This window comes from Xenopus tropicalis, chromosome 7 (assembly GCF_000004195.4).
Source record: "Xenopus tropicalis strain Nigerian chromosome 7, UCB_Xtro_10.0, whole genome shotgun sequence".
NCBI lineage: Eukaryota > Metazoa > Chordata > Amphibia > Anura > Pipidae > Xenopus > Xenopus tropicalis.
In genome coordinates this window covers 119,092,670-119,113,875 of record NC_030683.2, presented here as the reverse complement: position 1 = coordinate 119,113,875, position 21,206 = coordinate 119,092,670, and the positions used below count along the sequence as shown (strand labels likewise).

Below are 21,206 nucleotides of genomic sequence, written 5' to 3'. Positions count from 1 at the left end.
TTAAGTAAATGCAATAAATATTATATATACATAACCAACTAGCACCACCATACTAGCAGTTCAGGACAGTACAGGTATGGGACCCAATATCCAGAATGATTGGGACCTGGGGTTTAATATTATACTTTATTACATATTATATTATTACAGAGAAAAGGGAATCATTTAACCATTAAATAAACCCAATAGGGCTGTTCTGCCCCAATAAGGGGTAATTATATCTAAGTTGGGATCAAGTACAGGTACTGTTTTATTATTACAGAGAAAAGGGAATCATTTAACCATGAAATAAACCCAATAGGGCTGTTCTGCCCCCAATAAGGGGTAATTATATCTTAGTTGGGATCAAGTACAGGTTCTGTTTTATTATTACAGAGAAAAGGGAATCATTTAACCATTAAATAAACCCAATAGGGCTGTTCTGCCTCCAATAAGGGGTAATTATATCTTAGTTGGGATCAAGTACAGGTTCTGTTTTATTATTACAGAGAAAAGGGAATCATTTAACCATGAAATAAACCCAATAGGGCTGTTCTGCCCCCAATAAGGGGTAATTATATCTTAGTTGGGATCAAGTACAGGTTCCGTTTTATTATTACAGAGAAAAGGGAATCATTTAACCATGAAATAAACCCAATAGGGCTGTTCTGCCCCCAATAAGGGGTAATTATATCTTAGTTGGGATCAAGTACAGGTTCCGTTTTATTATTACAGAGAAAAGGGAATCATTTAACCATGAAATAAACCCAATAGGGCTGTTCTGCCCCCAATAAGGGGTAATTATATCTTAGTTGGGATCAAGTACAGGTACTGTTTTATTATTACAGAGAAAAGGGAATCATTTAACCATGAAATAAACCCAATAGGGCTGTTCTGCCCCCAATAAGGGGTAATTATATCTTAGTTGGGATCAAGTACAGGTTCCGTTTTATTATTACAGAGAAAAGGGAATCATTTAACCATTAAATAAACCCAATAGGGCTGTTCTGCCCCCAATAAGGGGTAATTATATCTTAGTTGGGATCAAGTACAGGTACTGTTTTATTATTACAGAGAAAAGGGAATCATTTAACCATGAAATAAACCCAATAGGGCTGTTCTGCCCCCAATAAGGGGTAATTATATCTTAGTTGGGATCAAGTACAGGTACTGTTTTGTTATTACAAAGAAAAAGGAATCAAATTTGAATTATTTGATTAAAATGCAGTCTATGGGAGATGGCCTTTCTGTAATTCTATACTTTCTGGATAATGGGTTTCCAGATTAGGGGTCCGATACCTGTAGTAGAATTAATAGAAAAACAACAAAGAAATTAGAGCAAAAACCACAAAAGGAGGATGATTTTGGGGGTAGTAGGGGCAGCACAGAACAGAATAATATATATTCTAATAATCTAGCTGATAATGAAGTTTATGTTAGGTCTGTAAGACTATATAGTTGGTGCTGGGCAGGGCTGCCTCTTTATATAATAAATTATTATATGTAGAAGGGAGTTTCCTGGAAAGAACTCTCTCCTAAGATGATAAGTGTTAGGGCAGGTCTCACAAATAAAACACTCTTTCTGCTGATGTAAATGAGAACAGACAAGCTTTGCTGGGAGTTAGTGAGAAGCATTTCTACGGATGGAGCGGATCCCTCAGAGGACTTGCAGAAGAGCCATGATAGCCCTTGTCTGTTTGGTACTTGCGCCACTGATACCAGGTAGGGGAAACCTTATATTGCCTTAGGATAGGGGCGTTGGGTGATGGTGCAAGCTGCAAGGCTTGAAGACCGCACTGAGATCCATATCACTAGTTGTATTGCATCACTACAGAGACCCATACATGACTAATATGACATACTTGTCAATGACTGTAAGCCTTCCAGCAATGCAAGTCACGCCTGTATGGAGGTTTCATCCTACCTGCTCCAACCTGCTGCATCTTCCTCACTTTCTGTCTAGAGCAGGGATCCCCAACCTTTGTTACTCGTGAGCCACAGTCAAATGTATAAAGACTTGGGGAGCAACACAAGCACCATAAACGTTCATGGAGGTGCCAAATAAGGGCTGTGATTGGCTATTAGGGGCCTCTATGCATCCTATCAGCTTACAGGGGGCTTTATTTGGTAGGAAATCTTGTTTTTATTCAACCAAAACTTGCCCCCAAGTCAGGAATTCAAAAATAACTCCCTGGTTTGGGGGCACTGAGAGCAACACCCAAGGGGTTGGGGAGCAACATGTTGCCCCTGAGCCACTGGTTGGGGATCACTGGCCTAGAGTAGCTGGATCACTTGCTATCTACTTCAGATAGACCTTCTAAGTGACTTAGTCAACTTTGTTCCTCAACCAGAAACCAGGCAAGAATTTAATATATGACATACAGAGAAAATAAAGATTAGCCAGGCATTTGGCTCAGCAAATCCCACCATGTTACTCTATCTAAAGGTTGCTCACCTTTGAGTTAACTTTTAGTATGATGCAGAGAGTGATATTCTGAGACGATTTTCAATTAGTCTTCATTTTTTATTATTTGTAGTGTTTTAGTTATTTCATTTTCAGTTCAGGAGCTCTCCAGTTAGGAGTTTCAGCAGCTATTTGGTTGCTAGGGTCCAAATTACCTTAGCAACCAAGGAGTGGTTTGATTGAGAAACTGGTATATGAAAAGGAAAGGGCCTGAATAGAAAAGAAAGTTACAAAAAGTAACAATAACAATAAAACTGGAGCCTCACTGAGCAGTAGTTTTTTTGCTGCCAGGGTCAGTGACCCCCTTTTAAAAACTGCAAAGAGTTTGAAGAAGAAGGCAAATAATTTAAAAACTAAAACAAATAAATAATGAAGACCAATTGAAAAGTTGCTTAGAATTGGCCTTTCTATAACATACTAAAGGTTGATTTGTGTCATGATGGGCTGTGTGTATCCTGTGAGTAAAGTGGTACTTAAACATAGTCTTTTTTTTTCTATTTCCCACCTTATTCTCTCCTAGGAGCCGAGGCGCAAACGTTAGAGTGCTACTCTTGCCTCGATTATAATGACGGAAGCTGCTCACAGGACAAAGCGGCGAAGACCTCTTGTAATCCGGATCAATACTGTACTGAGACCAACGCAACTCTAGAGACAAGTATGTGCAATTCCTATATAGAACTAATGCAGTTGTATTGGAAAATACATGCACTTATTTCATATAAAGAGCCTTAGAATATTACACAGTCATTACAGAAAGGAAATAGACAGCATACAATAAAAAAAAAGCACAAAAACCATAGAGAATAAAGTAATGAGGGCCCTGCCCAAACGAGATGAACTGGGGATACATGATTAATTAGGGATTAGGGAATTAAAAGAGCTAAAGCCTAAAATTGAACATGATGAAAAATGCTGAATTTCACATATTGAGTTTGCTGTACCAGCAGGTTCTGCAGCCCTATTACATTAATGACTCAGGCCTTCAGAGTTGTTCACCCATCTTGGATCTTGTTAGGCCATCTTCTGTGTGTCAGGGGCACCGCACATGCTCAGTGTGCTCTGGGCTGCTGCTACTCTATCATGAAAGCTAATGCTAAGGGGTGATTATTATATTACAGGTATGGGACCCGTTATCCAGAATGCTCGGGACCTGGGATTTTCTGGATAAGGGGTTGTTCCGTAATTCGGATTGCCTAAATTAAGTCTGCTAATAAAATTATTTAAACAGTAATTAAACCCAATAGAACTGTTCTGCCCCCAATAAGGGGTAATTATATCTTAGTTGGGATCAAGTACAGGTACTGTTTTATTATTACAGAGAAAAGGGAATCATTTAACCATGAAATAAACCCAATAGGCATGTTCTGCCCCCAATAAGGGGTAATTATATCTTAGTTGGGATCAAGTACAGGTACTGTTTTATTATTACAGAGAAAAGGGAATCATTTAACCATGAAATAAACCCAATAGGCATGTTCTGCCCCCAATAAGGGGTAATTATATCTTAGTTGGGATCAAGTACAGGTACTGTTTTATTATTACAGAGAAAAGGGAATCATTTAACCATGAAATAAACCCAATAGGGCTGTTCTGCCCCCAATTAGGGGTAATTATATCTTAGTTGGGATCAAGTACAGGTACTGTTTTATTATTACAGAGAAAAGGGAATCATTTAACCATGAAATAAACCCAATAGGGCTGTTCTGCCCCCAATAAGGGGTAATTATATCTCAGCTGGGATCAAGTACAGGTACTGTTTTATTATTACAGAGAAAAGGGAATCATTTAACCATGAAATAAACCCAATAGGGCTGTTCTGCCCCCAATAAGGGGTAATTATATCTTAGTTGGGATCAAGTACAGGTACTGTTTTATTATTACAGAGAAAAAGGAAATCATTTCCTTGTGACTTATTTGCTTAAAATGGAGTCTATGGGAGATGACCTTTCCGTAATTCAGAACTTTCTGGATAATGGGTTTTCGGAAAAGGGGTTGAATACCTGTATTAAATGCTGATACACAATGGTTTTGAGCTGCCATGTAACGGATATCTGAATTAATGCTATTTTGAATTTTATATATATATATATATATATATATATATATATAATGAGAGTCAGTTCTTAAGCTCAGGTAACTGACTGTTGCCCAGAAGAACAAGATAGGAAGCTACTGGAGGCTTCATTGGGGAAAGAGATCTTCAACACTAAAGGGCTGTGGTTGCCTTAGGCTGGTACAAAACCCCAAAACACTAGTGTACTGCATTTCTAGCCTACTTTGTTAAGCTTTACTTCTCCTTTAACCTTTAGTTTGATGTTGAGATTGGAATTGACAATGCATAGTTACATAGTAAATGGTCATAAAGGGGTTGTTCACCTTTGAGTTACTTTTTAGTATGATGCAGAAAGTAATATACTGAGGACATTTGCAATTGGTCTTCATTTTGTATTATTGTTAGTTTTTTAGTTATTTAACTTTGTTCAGCAGCTCTTCAGTTTGAAATTTCATCTGGTTGCTAGGGTCCAACTTACCTTAGCAACCAGGGAGGGGTTTGAATGAGAGACTTATATGAATATGAGAAGACCCGAATAGAAAGTAAGTTATAAAAAGTAACATTAACAATAAAACTAGAGCCTCACAGAGCAATAGTTTTTGGCTGCCGGGGTCGGTGACCCCCATTTGAAAGCTGCAAAGAGTCAGAAGAAGAAGGATAATAATTCAAAACCTACAAAAAATAAATAAATAAAGCCAATTGAGAAGTTGCTTTGAATTGACAATTCTATAATACAGGTATAGGATCCATTATCCAGAATGCTCGGGACCAAGGGTATTCCAGATAAGGGGTCCATAATTTGGATCTCCATACCTTAAGTCTACTGAAAAATCAATAAAACATTAATTAAACCCAATAGGATTGTTTTGCATCCAGTAAGGATTATTTATATTTTAGTTGGGATCAATTACAAGATACTGTTTTATTACTACAGAGATAAAGGAAATAAGTTGTAAAATTCTGAATTATTTGATTAAAATGGAGCCTATGGGAGACGGGCATTCCGTAATTCGGAGCTTTCTGGATAATGGGTTTCCGGATAACAAATCCCATACCTGTATTCTAATTGTGAACCACCCCTTTATCCAAATGTAAGCAATATAAAATAATAAGATGAAATGGTTGACACTTTAATGCTCACAGTGCAGGGAGGGCAAAGGCCAGAAACGCTTATGAGTTAGTGGTGAGTCCCAAAAGAACATTTAAGGGCTGCAGACGGACTGGGCGGGGTTGTTTATGACACAGGTGTGGTACAGCCAATGAGAAGTCCCGGAGGCAGACAGATACAGGGATGAGAGATGAGGACAGCAGGAAGGCATTAGTAGAACACAGACAGAGATTGGGGGAATATTTGGGAACAATTTATTTCAACACTCTGAGGGGGGGGCATTAACTAACATTCATATGTTTTTTTCATGATTCGTGTTTTTTGCACTAAAAAAAACGCGCCATCTAAAAGGTCAAGTTCATGTACAAGTCAATGGCAGCTGTCCTTGACTCCAGCTGAAAGATCTTTCATTTATGCTTTTTTTTTTTAAAAAGTCTGTCTTAATAAATCACTTGGCGTTTGTGGTTTTAGAGAGAATTAGTTTTTCATGGTTTCAAAAACCTCTAAAAGCAAAAAAATGAGATGTTGATAAATGGGCCTCCAACATTGCTGAACATCATCTATTGTAATTATGCTACTCCATGGTTCTGTTTGCAAGTCCATTATGGCAGGAGGGTTTATCTGCGCACCAGTAATCTAATTGTCTAACTCACAAAGATCACACATGGAGTAATTAAATAACATGCAAAAAAAATGCAACTTATGTTGAACAGGGGGGGGGGCTGGGGGGTGTACTGCCCCTTTAAGAACGTTAGTCAGTTCTCTCCTGCTATCCTTAATTGAGTCTTGATATGGTTTAGTCTCAACACCACATATTTTTGCCATCTAAGTTATTCCGTGTGTTGCTCCAGCAATATGGGCTTCAGAACTGATCAGGGCACTGCTGGGTAACTAACTGCCCCCTGATTGGTTGACAAATTCATCCTGATTTTGTAGGATTTTTTTTAGGAATATTTCAATAAACTGTAAATGGATAATGTGTCTTTCTTACCAATCCAACCTGCGCATGGAACAATATTTCTTGCTACTTGAGTGTCTGTCTTCAATATGAAGGGCCGTATAATCGTCATCTCTGTTCCACCCTCTCATAGCATTGCATTATGCCAAGAAATTCTGAATAGTTTACCTTGTTTCGCAGGTCATAATTACTCCTACCTGTTGGTGAAAGGCTGTGGCAACAGAAGCATAGACGATATGTTGGAACATGTCCCCTTCTATGGGATCAGCTTGCATTTCCATCTGTCACAGTGCAACAGTAGCCTGTGCAACAACCTCAACACGGAAAAGACTATCTACCCAGGTAATTAATATATCACAAAAGCCACGGGTATGAAAAGCAAACAAAAAATGTAAAACATATTCATTTACAGGTATCTGACCCCTTATCCGGAAAGGCCATTTCCCATAGACTCCATTTTAATCAAATAATTCACATTTTTATAAATGATTCCATTTTTCTCTGTAATAATAAAACAGTACCTGTACTTGATCCCAACTAAGATATAATTAATCCTTATTGGGGGCAGAACAGCCCTATTGGGTTTTTTTTAATGGTTAAATGATTCCCTTTTCTCTGTAATAATAAAACAGTACCTGTACTTGATCCCAACTAATATATAATTACCCCTTATTGGGGGCAGAACAGCCCTATTGGGTTTATTTCATGGTTAAATGATTCCCTTTTCTCTGTAATAATAAAACAGTACCTGTACTTGATCCCAACTAAGATATAATTACCCCTTATTGGGGGGCAGAACAGCCCTATTGGGTTTATTTAATGGTTAAATGATTCCCTTTTCTCTGTAATAATAAAACAGTACCTGTACTTGATCCCAACTAAGATATAATTACCCCTTATTGGGGGCAGAACAGCCCTATTGGGTTTATTTCATGGTTAAATGATTCCCTTTTCTCTGTAATAATAAAACAGTACCTGTACTTGATCCCAACTAAGATATAATTACCCCTTATTGGGGGCAGAACAGCCCTATTGGGTTTATTTCATGGTTAAATGATTCCCTTTTCTCTGTAATAATAAAACAGTACCTGTACTTGATCCCAACTAAGATATAATTACCCCTTATTGGGGGCAGAACAGCCCTATTGGGTTTATTTAATGGTTAAATGATTCCCTTTTCTCTGTAATAATAAAACAGTACCTGTACTTGATCCCAACTAAGATATAATTACCCCTTATTGGGGGCAGAACAGCCCTATTGGGTTTATTTCATGGTTAAATGATTCCCTTTTCTCTGTAATAATAAAACAGTACCTGTACTTGATCCCAACTAAGATATAATTACCCCTTATTGGGGGCAGAACAGCCCTATTGGGTTTATTTAATGGTTAAATGATTCCCTTTTCTCTGTAATAATAAAACAGTACCTGTACTTGATCCCAACTAAGATATAATTACCCCTTATTGGGGCAGAACAGCCCTATTGGGTTTATTTAATGGTTAAATGATTCCCTTTTCTCTGTAATAATAAAACAGTACCTGTACTTGATCCCAACTAAGATATAATTACCCCTTATTGGGGCAGAACAGCCCTATTGGGTTTATTTAATGGTTAAATGATTCCCTTTTCTCTGTAATAATAAAACAGTACCTGTACTTGATCCCAACTAAGATATAATTACCCCTTATTGGGGGCAGAACAGCCCTATTGGGTTTATTTCATGGTTAAATGATTCCCTTTTCTCTGTAATAATAAAACAGTACCTGTACTTGATCCCAACTAAGATATAATTACCCCTTATTGGGGGCAGAACAGCCCTATTGGGTTTATTTCATGGTTAAATGATTCCCTTTTCTCTGTAATAATAAAACAGTACCTGTATGTCACGGTCGGCACCCTAAACCAGAACAGATGCCAAGTTCCCTTGTCTCGGCTCGGCTTCACCAGTGTTGTGACCGCCTTTGGCTTCGGGAGGAGCCCTCAGCTACTCAGATGCCACCTGGACTTAACGAGGGGAACGAGGCAGGAGTTCTGGCAAGCAAAGGGGCACGACTGTAGATAACGTCAGTTAGGCCGAAGATCACGGTACAAATAGGGTTAAACAAGGACGTCGTCAGGCAGGCTAGGTCGGGGCGGGCAGCAATCAAGGATAGTCAGACAGGCAAGGGTCAAACCGGAATAATCGATACAGCAGGATGAGACGAAAACGTAGTCGAAGTACAAGCCGAGGTCAGATATGGAAAATCAGGATAGTCAGGAGCAAGCCGGGTCAAAACACAGGAAGGCAACAAGCAGGATACAGGAACAAAATACACAAGGCTCAAAAGGCACCAGGAATCAAATCCTATCACGGGCAATGAGTAACAATAGAAAGGCCCTTTAAATATTTCAAATTTGGCGCCATTGCGCGCTGACGTCATGCGTCATGCGTCATGACGTCATTCGTCAGCGCGCCTGCGCCTTTAAGTATACGGAAGTGCGCGCGCGCGCACACTATGAAGGGGCAGGCACAGGGAACAGACGGCGCGGCGGGCGTCCCCGCCGATGGTAGCGCGGCGGGCGTCCCCGCCGTGCCGGTAAGGCACATTTCCTCACATTACCCCCCTCTCTAGGGGGGGCCACTGGACCCCCAGGCTTCTCAGGAAACTTTAAATGGAATTGTTTCCTGAGGCGATCAGCCTTGATGTCATCAACTGAGACCCAAGAGTTCTCCTCAGGACCGAAGCCTCTCCACCTAGTAAGATATTGAAGTTTACCTCTCACACGGCGGGAGTCAAGGAACTCTTGGATCTCATACTCAGGCTGACCTTCAATCAACACCGGGGGAGGAACAGACTGATGGCGAGTGTTAGCAGCAGGTTTAAGGAGAGAAACATGAAAAGTATTAGAAATTCTGAAATTAGGAGGTAACTGAAGACGGACAGAAGATGGGTTAATTATTGAAATGATGGGATATGGACCAATAAACCTGGGACCCAGTTTGGGAGAAGGAATTTTTAACTTAATATTCCTGGTTGATAACCACACTAAATCCCCCACCTTGTACTGGGGAGCCTCCCTACGGGATTTGTCAGCAGCTTTTTTCTGGGCTAGGGAAGCTGCAGATAGTGAATCATGCACTAGCGACCAGACTTCAGAAAATCTTAAGACAGAGGAATTGGCAGAGGGTACAGGGGAATTAGAGCCAGAAAAAGAAAATGCTTTGGGGTGTAACCCATAAACGACAAAGAAAGGAGACCTCCCTGAGGAGGAATGGGTAGCATTATTGTATGCAAATTCTGCCCAGGGAAGTAGTTCAGACCATGTGGACTGGTTATCGGACACATAGCACCTGAGATACTGTTCAAGGGACTGGTTCACCCTTTCAGTTTGACCGTTAGTTTGGGGGTGATAGGCGGAGGAAAAAGATAATTCCGTCCCAACCAAAGTACAGAAAGCACGCCAAAATTTAGAGACAAATTGAACCCCCCTGTCAGAAACAATATTTTCAGGAAATCCATGAAACTTGAAAATATGCATAATAAATAAATCAGCCAGGGTCTTAGCAGAAGGGAGATGTGGAAGAGGAATAAAATGAGCCATTTTACTGAACCTATCAACCACCACCCAAATCACTGTTTTACCCTGAGAAGAGGGCAACTCTACAACAAAATCCATGGAAATGTGAGACCATGGTTTCTCTGGGATGGGTAAGGGATTTAACAGACCCTGGGACCGATGATGAGATGACTTAGACCTTTGGCAGACTGAACAGGAATTGACAAAAGTTTTAACATCCTGTTTGAAGGAGGGCCACCAAACATGTCGGGACAATAAACAAATGGTTTTTGCAATACCGGGATGACCCGCCACCCTGGAATCATGAGCCTCTCTTAATACTTGCTCCCTAAGTACCTCAGGAACAAACCATTTACCAGATGGTGTCTCAGTAGGAGCAGAAGACTGTAAAGGGGACAATAAGGAAGAGAGGTCAGACCTCAAGGTAGCAACAATTATCTCCCTGGGAATGATAGGAGTGCACTCACTAGAGTCGGAGGAAACTGAGTCGAAACTCCTAGAGAGTGCATCCGCCTTGGTATTCTTTGAGCCGGGCTTAAAAGTTAAAGAAAAATTGAACCTTGAAAAGAATAAAGCCCACCTGGCTTGCCTTGGATTCAGGCGCTTAGCGGATTCAATATAAAGTAAATTCTTATGGTCGGTATAGACCGTAACTAGATGTTTAGCCCCTTCTAAAAGATGGCGCCATTCCTCGAAAGCCAATTTCACGGCCAGCAATTCCCTGTTCCCTATGTCATAATTGATCTCTGCAGGTGAAAACTTTCTAGAGAAAAAGGCACAGGGATGCATCTTGTTGGTTATCGGATGTCTTTGAGACAGGACTGCCCCAGCTCCTACCTCAGAGGCATCTACCTCTACAATGAAAGGGAGAGCGGAATTGGGAGGTCTAAGGATAGGGGCAGAACTAAACTCTTTTTTGAGGGTTTCAAACGCTTGTACAGCCTCAGGAGGCCATATACTGGGATCAGCGCCCTTTTTAGTTAAATTCGTGATGGGAGCTACAATTAGAGAAAAATTCTTAATAAATTGACGATAATAATTGGCAAAACCAAGAAACCTTTGTATAGCGCGTAACGAAAAGGGTTGGGCCCAATCTAGGACAGCCCTCACTTTACCTGGATCCATTTCTAGACCCTTGCCGGAGATAATAAAACCCAAAAACTGAACAGTAGAAACTTCAAAGGTACATTTCTCTAGTTTTGCATACAGATTATTCTCCCTTAGCCTTTTTAAGACCTCACACACATGTTTACGATGTACATTTAGATTAGAAGAGAAAATAAGAATATCGTCGAGGTAGACCACTACGAATACCCCCAGTAGGTCACGAAAGATGTCGTTGACAAATTCTTGAAAAACTGCGGGGGCGTTACAGAGCCCAAAGGGCATTACTAAATACTCGTAGTGGCCGTCCCTGGTGTTAAAAGCAGTTTTCCACTCGTCCCCCTCTCTAATGCGGATGAGATTGTATGCACCTCTAAGATCAAGCTTGGTATAGATCTTGGCTGTTTTAACCTGGTCAAATAACTCAGAAATTAGAGGGAGAGGGTAGCGATTTTTAATAGTGACTTTGTTTAAGCCCCTGTAATCTATACAAGGACGGAGACCCCCATCCTTCTTACCCACAAAGAAAAACCCAGCACCTGCAGGAGAATTAGAAGGCCGGATAAAACCTCTTTCGAGGTTTTCCTGGATATATTCCTTCATGGATTGGGACTCAGGTAGGGAAAGAGGGTATGTACGACCACGAGGGGGAGAGGAACCTGGAACCAGATCAATGGGACAGTCATACTGTCTGTGTGGGGGTAAGGTCTCGGCCGCCTTTTTGGAAAAGACATCGGCATAAGCCGAATAGGCTGCAGGTAACCCCTCAAGTGAGGTGGCTGCTATAGTTGAGGGAATACAGATACCCCTACAACAAGAACCCCATTGAGAAACCTCCCCAGTAACCCAATTAATCTGGGGGTTATGAACCTGGAGCCAGGGTAAACCCAAAATGAGTGGAGAAGAGGCACCTTCAATAAGAAAAAGGACTATCTCTTCAACATGGAAATCGTTCACACATAAGGATAAAGATACAGTTTTCTTATTTACTACACCAGACCCTAAAGGTCTTTTGTCCACCGTTAATAATTTCATGGGAACACTAAGAGGGACTACAGGAATGCCATGTTTAGCAGCAAATCTGGCCTCAATAAAGTTACCCTCTGCCCCAGAGTCCACGAAAGCGGACAAGTTAACGGAGCCCGTAGGCCAGGACAGTTTGACCGGTAGCTGAACCTTGGAGGCAAATTGGGGAGAGGAAACGCCTGCACCTAAATGAAGCTCCCCTTCTTCATTTAGGCTTGGGCGTTTCCCGGCCTCTTGGTACATTGTTTGAGAAAGTGACCCTTGTCCCCACAATATAAACATAACCCAAGGGTCCGCCTGCGTGTCTTTTCCTCAGGAGAGAGATGGAATAGGCCTAGTTGCATAGGCTCCTCCTGAGGTGGAGACACCGGGGAAGCCGAAGACTTAACATTGGTCCCTAAGTCAGGCCTCATATAAGTAACCCCAGAAAAATTAGTATGACCCCTTTCACTCCTTCTTTCCCTTTGTCTCCTATCAATCTGGATGGCTAGGGACATGAGATCATCCAGACTAGACGACAAGGGGTAATTCACCAGGCTATCTTTAATAGAGTCGGATAGCCCAATACGGAACTGACTGCGCAGGGCTGCATCGTTCCACTCAGTTTCTCCTGCCCACCGGCGGAACTCTGTGCAATACACCTCTGCATCCCGTCTCCCTTGGCGCAGTTTACGAATCGCCGAATCGGCAGATGAGGCACGATCCGGGTCATCATAAAGGATTGCCATGGAATTAAAGAATACATCAAGGGAAAAGCGGGCTGGATCAGAGGGAGGCAGCCTAAGGGCCCAAACCTGGGGATCTCCCAGAAGAAGGGTCATAACAAATCTTACTTTCTCCTCCCCAGAAGGGAATGAATGAGGGAAAAAGCTAAGATATAATTTACACGCCTCTTTGAAGACGAAAAACTTTGACCTGTCCCCAGAGAATTTCTCAGGAAATGCAATCTTAGGCTCCTGGGGTCTATAGGTGTTACCTCCCATAGCAGATGCCCCCACAGAAGGGGAAGAACTAGGAACAGGTTGCTGCTGCGAAGATTGCGTAGTCTCCAGCTGGCGGGTTAGATTGTGGAAACCCTGCAGGAGATAATTCTGCTTTTGCTCCTGATCCTCCAAGCGCTGTAGCAAGGCAGTAAGAAGCGCTTCAGTGGTAGCAGAAGTAGTGGGAGGAGCAGCAGCGGACTCAACGTGATCTTGGTCCTCCATGGCCCGTGATAATGTCACGGTCGGCACCCTAAACCAGAACAGATGCCAAGTTCCCTTGTCTCGGCTCGGCTTCACCAGTGTTGTGACCGCCTTTGGCTTCGGGAGGAGCCCTCAGCTACTCAGATGCCACCTGGACTTAACGAGGGGAACGAGGCAGGAGTTCTGGCAAGCAAAGGGGCACGACTGTAGATAACGTCAGTTAGGCCGAAGATCACGGTACAAATAGGGTTAAACAAGGACGTCGTCAGGCAGGCTAGGTCGGGGCGGGCAGCAATCAAGGATAGTCAGACAGGCAAGGGTCAAACCGGAATAATCGATACAGCAGGATGAGACGAAAACGTAGTCGAAGTACAAGCCGAGGTCAGATATGGAAAATCAGGATAGTCAGGAGCAAGCCGGGTCAAAACACAGGAAGGCAACAAGCAGGATACAGGAACAAAATACACAAGGCTCAAAAGGCACCAGGAATCAAATCCTATCACGGGCAATGAGTAACAATAGAAAGGCCCTTTAAATATTTCAAATTTGGCGCCATTGCGCGCTGACGTCATGCGTCATGCGTCATGACGTCATTCGTCAGCGCGCCTGCGCCTTTAAGTATACGGAAGTGCGCGCGCGCGCACACTATGAAGGGGCAGGCACAGGGAACAGACGGCGCGGCGGGCGTCCCCGCCGATGGTAGCGCGGCGGGCGTCCCCGCCGTGCCGGTAAGGCACATTTCCTCACACTGTACTTGATCCCAACTAAGATATAATTACCCCTTATTGGGGGCAGAACAGCCCTATTGGGTTTATTTCATGGTTAAATGATTCCCTTTTCTCTGTAATAATAAAACAGTACCTGTACTTGATCCTAACTAAGATATAATTACCCCTTATTGGGGCAGAACAGCCCTATTGGGTTTATTTCATGGTTAAATGATTCCCTTTTCTCTGTAATAATAAAACAGTACCTGTACTTGATCCCAACTAAGATATAATTACCCCTTATTGGGGCAGAACAGCCCTATTGGGTTTATTTCATGGTTAAATGATTCCCTTTTCTCTGTAATAATAAAACAGTACCTGTACTTGATCCCAACTAAGATATAATTACCCCTTAATTGGGGGCAGAACAATCCTGTTGGGTTTATTTCATTCTGGATAATGGGTGCCATACCTGTAATATAATATAGACATATAAGAATCTAAAACACTACAAACTGTAGAATATACTTTTTTTAATTTTTTTATTAAAAAACTAATTTTGAGGACCAAATGTATTACTTTCTAGAGGGTTGGGCTAGCTTGGTGGGTTGGGTTAGCTTGGTGGGTTGGGCTAGCTTGGTGGGTTGGGCTTGCTTGGTGGGCTTTAAAAAATCAGAGCAGAAGTTCAGCTGATGGAGAAATGAAGAAAAGAGATTGGGCTAAAGGACAGAGGTTGAAAAAGAAGACAGAAAAAGAGCCAGATGTCAAGAAATAAGCAATGGGATAACCAGAATGGAAAGAGATAGAGAAGGGTGGATGAGAAAGGTGGAAGGAAGCTGAGGAGAGGAAAAGGGGACGGAAAGACATGATAAAACATGATAGATAAGTGTGGGTTAAATATTTGAAAAACTAGAAGAAGAAAAGAAGGTGAATTAGGGTTGTCAGGGATTTAAGGGGAAATCCCCAATGCATGATGGGTGTTGACTCCTTAAAGCAAGGGGCTTTTTGGGAGCAAGCTGGATAGCCTGGAGCAACAGAACCAAGGCAGGGCTGACAGTCAGGAGTGGGATTTAGTGGGCATAGAGCCAGGAACAGACAGAAGCAAGACAGAGCAGGTGTAAATAAAGGCAGGATCTGGACTGGAGCCGGTACAAGATTGGAGCAGGAACAGGACCAAGGCAAGGGAGGGCAAAATCAAGGAAGAGCTAGGGCAAAGCCACCATACTTAAGCCAAAACTATGTTAATGCTTAGAGGAAGTGATTCAGGAGGAGGGTTTACTTAGTGCAGAGTCAGCTCTTATTGGCTGACCAGTAAGGCTGCTGGATCGAGATGAAAAGCCAAGTAAAGGTAATTAGAAAGCTCTTTAGCTGCTATCCTGGCCTAGTGGTTATGGAAAGCAACTAGAATCCTGGAGCTTCCTGGCTCAAAGCCTAACAAAGGTCTAACCTGCTCCTATAACTAAAATATGGTTCAAATCCTACTCCTAAACATCACTGCAATTCTGCCTTCCAGAGAAGCCCACGCCTGAGCCTAACAATGTGCAGTGCTACAGCTGTATTGGGAACTCGGCCACGGAATGTTCTTCATCAAACGTTTCCATTCTGAACTGCTATGGCAAATATGGCTACTGTTTCGATGGAAATGTCAACTTAACTATTGGTGAGTGATAGAAATATCTGTTATATGATATTCCGATTTTTTTCGTTATCACATTATGACCTCTTTTTTAATAATTGGGTTTTTAATTTAAATTTAGTTGTAGGGTCCTAGAATTAAGCAAATAAATGTCTTTAGATCACACCTAGAAGGGTAATGTGTTTCAAAACACAGTAAAATCCATGAGCTTGATAGAGCATGCCAGAAAGTGGGGCTGGTACTGGTCTACCACACAAGGGTCCATATCTTTGGAGAGGTGTCCTTGTTTGGAGACCAGTTAAGGTTATATTCACCATCTCTAGCATGGTGGCTTATATGAATATGAAACCTCAATGGGACCATTGATGTTCTATTGTTTATTTAGAATTATCATAAAATACATGAAGGGGATGGAGAGGGGAACAGTGAGTGACAAAGTTTGACCCTCTTGGTTAGGTCCTTCCTTGTTATAGGTACAGTGTCAGCCTGGCCCACCAGGATACCAGGAAAACTCCCGGTGGGCCCAAGTGTCAGTGGGTCCTCTTGCTCACCCAACTATCTGCTTTGTATGCCTATACCATGGCCATTACTCAATTCTATATGAGAAGAAACAGAAGAAATGGAGGAAAGGATTGATAATAGTATGTAAAAAGAAGTAATTAAGAGATTAAAGAAAGTGAGTGAACAGATAAGGGGAGAGTGGGCCAAAGGTCTATTGTTTTCTGGTGGGCCCTTGGCACCCTGTTTGACACTGTTTAGGTAACAAGCGTGTATCTATTAGCTATAACAAGGAAAGACCTAACCAAAAGGGTCAAACATTGGGACCTACTGCCAGCTTCCATTCTTTCTTATCCCACTGACCTGCTTAAGGTTTAATATTTATTTCAGTGCCGGGCTAGGCCGTCCAGGAGCTCAGGGAGGGTTGCTGATGGGACATGGATCATGAGTGGTACTGGAGGGCCTGGACTAGCAGTAGGCAGACAAGAGGTACATGCCTAAAGCCCCCCAGTATTGCACCCTAGACATGTGCCTCTTCTGCCATCCCCTAGTTCCAGCCCTGTTCTATTAGGACATAATATATTTCAGTTTAAAGTAAACAATAACAAGTATACTCAGTATGGAGATGCCGTATATAATCCATTCCCACCTTTTGGCATGACGTAGGATGATGAAATCTGTTATTAAATCGAAGCGGAGGTGGAAAAGGAAAACATTTCCAAACAATTGATCTCTTCATAAACCCTGCCTCAGATTAAAGAACTAGTATAGTGTTTATGAGATAAGGCTGAAACATGCGGATTGCTTGGTCGTGCTGTAACATGACTTGGAAACCTATAAGATCGGAATATGTTGGCACTTTATAAATAAATGTTAATAATAATAATTATAGAACTGAATAAATGCAGAAAAGTGCAATTTGGCTAAAGGGAATGAAGACATTACATTATGAGAAATTAAGCTAAAAATCATTCATAGAAATGTCTAGTCAGTGAATGCATTGTGTGACTGCTTTCCCCATACATTGGTGTTCATAACCGACCCTAGTCATTTAACATAGGATTTGGGTAGGATGATTCCTACTTATAAACAAAATATAACTTTTAAATTGCCCACCAGGTAACTATACAGTGGTGATACCAATCAAGAGTTGCTCACTAAGACCTCGGTGCCCCATCCAGACTTTTTCATCTGACAATCTATCCCTTGAGATTAAGGGTGCGTGCTGTGAAGGGAATCTCTGCAACCATGACCTCTCCAACAGGACCCAGTATGTAGACTTGCCGCCCCTGGTTTTGCTCGAGGATCTAACCATCAAAGCAAACAGTTCTTCAAACAATACAACAGTGTAAATTCAGCTGGAGCAAACACAGGGGTGACCTCAAAGTCTAAAATGATTCTTGTTACAGACGCTACAATATCCTCACATATAATATATATAGGAAGGCCAAGCTAGCAATGGAACAAGCTTGATCATTCGTCTCTTTATAATATTCTTCTCTATTCTGATGACCAGTAAAGTTGCCTACATTGTATTCCTTCCTTATGGATGTATGCACAGCTTTCTATAGTGCTGACAAGGTTTGGGGTATAAAGACAATGTGGGGGTCCATTATGTACACAGTTGGGTTGCTATACAACCTATAGTTCTTCCACTATTGTTCACCTAGAGCTGTCGTTGGGAGCTGGGACTTATACTTCAACAACAACAGCTAAAGGCCATAGAATGGTCAACTACGACATGAAGTTTTACTCTCAGCATCTTGTGTTTCTGTTACCAATTGGCCTTGCTGACTCCGCCTTACTCCATTGTAGCCGTCACCTACAAATCTTACTAATAAATTCTGTCACCACATGTTTCAATAGTTCATGAAGGCTCAGGCTCCACACCAATGGCAATTATTTTACTAATGTATTAGGCCCCAACCTTTCTTACTCGTGAGCCACAGTCAAATGTAAAAAGACTTGGGGAGCAACACAAGCATCATAAAAGTTCATGGAGGAGCCAAATAAGGGCTGTGATTGGCTATTAGGGGCCTCTATGCACCCTATCAGCTTACAGGGGCTTTATTTGGTAGGAAATCTTGTTTTTATTCAACCAAAACTTGCCCCCAAGTCAGGAATTCAAAAATAACTCCCTGGCTTGGGGGCACTGAGAGCAAAATCCAAGGGGTTGGGGAGCAACATGTTGCCCCGGAGCGACTGGTTGGGAATCACTGGCTTATAGAATGCTTCTATGTTCATGTAGATTTTCTAATAGGACTTTTATTGTGGGGTAGGGAGCAGTGTCTGTGGATGTAATAGTGTAAATGTTCCTTTAACCGGGGGGCCATATTGGAGCCCTGAGTAGTCCCTACAAATAACCAATATCCTCATTATCAATGTGGGTGCAGACAAAAGTGCAGTAGAAACCATCAGCATTCAACTTGCAGAGTAATTTCACCCAATTTGAACCCATAATTTTACAGATTAATTTGAACCCATAACTATATTTAAGGATAATTATACATAATTGTATACAATCTGTGTTCTTCACTTGTCATCAGGAGGCGGACAACATATAATAAAGAAAAACATTATTCAAAGTTGTGGATCGATAAGAACATTATTATCAGTAAAAAATAAAACCATAACTGTAAGACACTGGGGCTGATTTGCGAACATTGGAGCTTAATTGCCTAAAGGCAATTACCAGTAGCAACAAAGCCATCAATTAGTAAGATATAATTAAGTCTATCTGTGTACATATCACTGTGTAATTAATGTGGTATAAGATTTATTGTACTAGATACTAGCTTTCTTGAACCTGCCTTCACCTACGGATACAAACACATCGCTGCTAACAATGCACAATAAAGGATCTTATTATCTCCGGGGGGGGGGGGGAATAAACTGGAGGGTTGGTTGGTTGTTGGTTGAAAGATTGTTCCCGACCTCCACTGACGTTCCGGGCTGAATTGTCAGATATGGAGGTAGAAACAATAGAAATTCTACCTCCTTTTGGTGATTCAGCCCTGAATGTAGATTTTGCTCAAGATCAAAAACTTTGTAACCCGGCTGATCGACGAGTCGACCGATATCCGCAGCCTTTTCAATATCGGTCGCCTCGTCGAGCGCCATACACGCACCGAATATCGCACGTATGGTCAGCTTAATATATAATATAATTAGAAATGCTGTATTTTCTACTGAACTTAAACATAAACACAAGCCCAGAGGTTGAGAAGCCTAATTAAAGTAAAGATTTATGCTTTCAAAGTTGTCCACAGGGGGCTGCCATCTTGCTACTTTGTTAGACCATCTTTTTGAAACCAAGGGCTTGCACATGCTCAGTGACCTCTGGGCTGCTGTTGGGAGGCTAAGCTTAGGGATCGGAGTAAATTATCAAAACAAACAAGACAAGTCAGGTAAGATCTGCCAGCTTTAGATAGGCTGCACAATTAGCGATTTAGTTATTTAGTATTTACTGAACATGAATATACATACAGTAATACTTGCCTGGTGTTGTGTATAGATTTAAATTGGAACAAACATCCCATCTTTATATTTTCCAGCAATAAATGACTCTGTTTAAAGATAACGGGAATGTGATGGAAGGATTTGGTTTTCTCTATGACACAATAGGTATTTTGTTGAATATGAGAACAAGAAATACTTCCTTTTTCTCCCCAAGAAATACCATGTGACTGGGCCACAGAACCCACATAGAATCGCTGACTCAGCAAGTGAGGCCCTTGGTTCCGCTATTACTTCCGCAGCAGTTTGTAAATCCATTTTTCATGTGTCACAGCAATGAATGATTAAGCCCTTACTAGCCAACATACCGAGCAGCAAAGCAGTAAACAGATCCTGATCTGTTTACTGCTTTGCTGCTCGGTATGTTGCTGCTCCATTGTTGGGGCAATGGATAAGGGCCTATGGACATCATTTTATAATTCTATAATGAGAAAGTATGGTTGGATGGGCTGGTTTCCAAAAAGAAAAATGTTATTTATTTGATTAAACTCGTAAAAATGATTTCAGGATGTTGCACAGTATTGGGGTAGGGGGGTTTCTCTCCTGACCTCTGGAAGTCAGTAGTTGGTAGGTTTGTGGCACTGCAGCCATATTCCCCAAAGGACTGCTATACTGTAGATACAGTAGGAAACATTAATGGAATACTCTATAGTCTGAAAGTCAACCAGAGTATCACTGTAATCTGTTCCTTGAACAAGTATGAATAAATACCATTTTTAAATCCAGCTGCAAAACAGTTCTTCTATTTCTGCATCACTTGAAATTGGAGGAGGGACTAAAACACTGATGTTTCAAATTGCAGCAATCTCTCCACAGCTTACAGGCAGCATGCAGGAACTACATAACCCACAATGCATTGCACTGTGATGTTCCTTTCTTTATTGACATCACGTGTGCAGGGAATTGTGGGATTGGGAGGATGCAGGCTGAAGGCAGGCTGGGGACAGGCGACTACTGTTAGATTTATTTGAGTCACAAAGTAGTCAGCCAGATCAGCACAGGAACAGGGGGCGGGGCTTAGGGAACTGTTCCAAACCATATTATTACGTTAAATATCATATTTTTTACTCAATGTGTATTGCAAAGTTGCTTGAAATTATGAGTTGTGATTGGGTGGAGTTCCCTGGAGTAGCGGCAGATCTGATCCCAGGTAAAGAATACATTTTCCTGCCAGGATTTCTACTGCTTCCCATAGTAACGAAGTAGGAATGACTACATGTGTATGTAATGATAGAGGAAAGAGCACTGTGCTGTTATTGAGGACACCAGTGTATGTTTTGTATGGCGGAACATTAGAACACGTAGAACAATTAGAACATTGTGTGCTAAGGCACCTCAGTTTGTTTAGGTTGCGTGAAGCCGCTCCTCGGGCTTTTTACATGATGATCAAAAACCCCTGCATAACACTAATGCC

The 21,206-nt window shown here is 41.6% G+C and overlaps 1 protein-coding gene across 1 annotated transcript; it reads left to right on the top strand.

The window, feature by feature from the left end:
* Positions 1–1,548: 1,548 nt before the first annotated feature.
* Positions 1,549–18,131, top strand: lypd3 (LY6/PLAUR domain containing 3). Its single transcript, XM_031906727.1, has 5 exons — positions 1,549–1,701; positions 2,964–3,098; positions 6,743–6,904; positions 15,656–15,802; positions 17,396–18,131. The coding sequence occupies exons 1-5, from the start codon at positions 1,623–1,625 to the stop codon at positions 17,626–17,628; spliced, it is 756 nt and encodes a 251-aa protein (XP_031762587.1). The 5' UTR covers positions 1,549–1,622; the 3' UTR covers positions 17,629–18,131.
* The last annotated feature ends 3,075 nt before the right edge of the window (positions 18,132–21,206 follow it).